This window comes from Malus domestica, chromosome 05, assembly GCF_042453785.1.
Source record: "Malus domestica chromosome 05, GDT2T_hap1".
Taxonomy (NCBI): domain Eukaryota; kingdom Viridiplantae; phylum Streptophyta; class Magnoliopsida; order Rosales; family Rosaceae; genus Malus; species Malus domestica.
Window position 1 is genome coordinate 33,548,672 of NC_091665.1, and position 3,217 is coordinate 33,551,888.

The 3,217-nt window shown below is 38.9% G+C and overlaps 1 protein-coding gene across 1 annotated transcript; it reads right to left on the reverse strand.

Annotated features, from left to right (window-relative positions):
* Positions 1-387: 387 nt before the first annotated feature.
* On the reverse strand, positions 388-2,882 carry LOC103415975 (ankyrin repeat-containing protein At5g02620-like). The gene is made up of 3 exons (XM_029102715.2): positions 2,184-2,882; positions 1,357-1,886; positions 388-1,183 (listed from the first exon to the last, which is right to left on the reverse strand). Exons 1-3 carry the CDS (start codon positions 2,809-2,811, stop codon positions 503-505), a joined length of 1,839 nt encoding a protein of 612 aa, XP_028958548.1. The 5' UTR covers positions 2,812-2,882; the 3' UTR covers positions 388-502.
* Between the last annotated feature and the right edge of the window lie 335 nt (positions 2,883-3,217).

Here is a 3,217-nt window from a genome sequence, read left to right on the forward strand (position 1 = left end):
ATGGTTATGCGGGTAAAAGGTTAAACGGTTATGGGTAAATAACCGCGGTTATCCGCCCGCCATAACCGTTGCCCATCCCTAGATAAAAGCCTAGATGTTTTAGGGTTTGATTGTTGTGTATTATTCTTCTCCATAGAGGTAAATATATATTTGTACAAGAGGTCCTATAATAGGAAATAAGTATCCCAATTATACAAGGAATCAATCACATAATTATATTCTTAAACTAAATGGTTGACTCACACCAACACTTTAAACTACGACACATTTGAGCACAACAACTTTGTGAAGACGGTTTTACACCGTCGTCTAGTTACTTTCTTTAGGATTATAATTCTTGATTCCACTGATTTTGGAATGGTAACGATGACCAATGATTCAATGTAATAGAAAACTGGAAAGTAATAATAGTTACATTCATCATTGTTGAAAAGTATAAATTGAAACCAAACAACCCCTAACATTTCCATAAATACAAATTACTTATAACTTCCAGGAGCCATTAAATTATGTGGTTCTGGAGGTCGTGGATCCTTCCTTTCCCCATGATTATTTGAAATAGAGACTTCGTAAAAGCGATGCCAGCTAGAGCGCCTACAATTACGCTACCAATAAGATTGAGGATAGTAGTAACACCGGTGTCGTCGCCGAACAAATAATATTTAACCATACTTTGCCCGGGCCGCTTGTGCTCCACTGCCGTCTGGGCTGCATTAAATGCAATCACCATTCCAGCAATGGAATAACTAATAAGACTCGCAGGTGTGGGTAGATGGGTAGATAGGACAGGTATCGGAGTGGTTTCATTAAATATCGCCAACACTGAGAGAGCGAAGGATACCGTGTTAAAAAACCAAAATACTTTGTAAGCTGCTATTTTTTCTAAAACTGGTGTTCCATCGTCTTTATACCCTCCAGGCGGGTTCATAACGGCCGTAAATGTAACGGTTGCAATGACCGTCGCTACCAGAAGTTTCGAATCATTTCTTTTGAAGGTCTGATCCGAATAAGCCTGCAAGTTTTCTCTCGTATTTGTAGTATTGACTGGTGTCTCAGAAGTACTGCTCTCCCCTTGGGATCCAAATTTCTCGAACTCCTGCTTGATTTTTTGTTGAAAATATGGCACGGGAACGACAATGTCTCTTCCCAGGTAGTTCAAAACATTGCGACTTTTTATGATTTCCTAAAACATAAATAAAGTACTACACTTTTAGTAAACATATACAGGACTTAAAAACAAAAAGGTAACGAATTTGGATTAAGATATGTTCTGCGTTTGATTCTCTCCAATATAAGAAAAGAAAATAGAGAGTTCAAAGTTGAAATCCAAGGGAAATAAATAAAAGATTTGCGTACCTTTCTTCCCGTGTTCTCGGCGAGCAAAATGTCGCTAACTTGCAATTTTTTTTTATTGATAGCAGTTCTGTTCAACCTACTGTCTCTCCTTAAAATAGCAACAATTTTACTATTTTTGCAAATAGCAGCTAGATGCCAAGGAGTGTTTCCATCATTATCTGCTTCGTTTATAAGTCTCGCAAGCTTAGGCGTCTTCAAAACGTACTTCACTACATTTATTTTTTCGCCTAAAACTGCTGCATGTAGAGCTGTTTGGCCCTTGTGATTGACCGAATCGCAAATATCAGGACAACGTCGAATCAACTCTTCAATTATTTGGGTGTGCCCTGCATATGCCGCGACGTGGAGAGCTGACATGCCAAGTTCATCTTCGATGTAACAAGCAAATTCGGAAGTTTTCGAATTTTGAATCAGTAGTTGAGCTGCTTTAAGGTTCCCTCTCAGTGATGCATAGTGTAATGGAGTCCACCCTATTTCATCACGAACTTCGATCATCCCAGGATTTTTGGTAACCATAGATTGCAAAATTCCTAAAATGTTGATATAGAAAAATTAGAAATTGTGTTGTGGGAATCAACTATATATATGAAAATAAGGCATACCAAATAACAAGTCCCTTAAGAAGGATCTTGCTCAACGGTAGCTGGACTGAGATGCATATCTCAATAATTAAGGGTATATTATCGACTGTCAATATGTCATACTCAATAACTAAGTTGATTATACAGTTGTCGATATGGATCATGCTCCAGCTATATGTTGATGGGATTCCGTGCATAAGAAGGGTCTAGTACGGTAGTACCAAGTAATGTCATGAAGTTAATTACCTTTCTTGGCAAAGAATATACGAGTGGCTGCTGCGTGCAAAGCGGTCACACCATTTGTTCCCTGAAAAGAAAGAGATTTATGATCCGGAGTCTTTTTTAAAATATAATCAGCAATGCTGGTAGACCCGGCTCTAACAGCTAGGAACAGGGGTGACTCCTTGGTGCTGTAAAATGAACAACACAATTCAGGATCAGCATTCAGCAAAATCTTCGCTACTCCAGCATGATTGTATCGGACAGCAACATGCAGTGCTGTATCCATTTCCAAATTAGGCATTCGGAGTAGCTTTTTGTAAGCTTCATCTTCAGTTGGTTCCTTTTCTGGATCAAGATCAGCTACTTCCATAGGTTCCGATTTTGTGTGTTCAATGAGGAACGTTACTACTTCACCACATCCTACTCTCGCAGCAACATGTAGAGGAGTTTCGCCATTCTTGTTGGTGGCCCAAAACCGGGGTGATTCGAGATTTTTTTTCACTTTTTTGAAAAACTTTATTTGCTTGAATTCAGCTGCAATGTGAAGAATATTGTTCTCTTTAGGTGTTTTCTGAAAGAGATCAGCTGTTGGATGTCCTTCGAAGAAGCCAACATCACCAGTTGCAGCTGCTTCATACAGAGAAGGATCCATGCTTCCACCTTTCTCTCAGATTTCCTATAAAGTATAAAGCTGAAATAAGAGCACAAATGCAAATTGCAATGGATGTGAACCATGTAGGTTCTCACTTATAGGAGGCGACTAACAATTCGGAAATGCTAATTTATTGCCAATTGCCTGCCCCAGTTGCAGCTGCCTCATACCAACAATTCGGAAATGCTAATTTATTGCCAATTGATTCCTTTTCTGGATCAACTCTAAATTATACTTAATTAGGCTCCCAAGTCGCCTCGAGTTATATTGGGGATGAGGGATGTTAATTCAAACTCGGACATTTTTTTCGTCTACTACTCCAACTTCCATAATTTCTTTGCACCTGCACTCAGTCAGCTTAAACAAATTGAAAACAGAACGACCAAGACTTCAAATAATAACACGT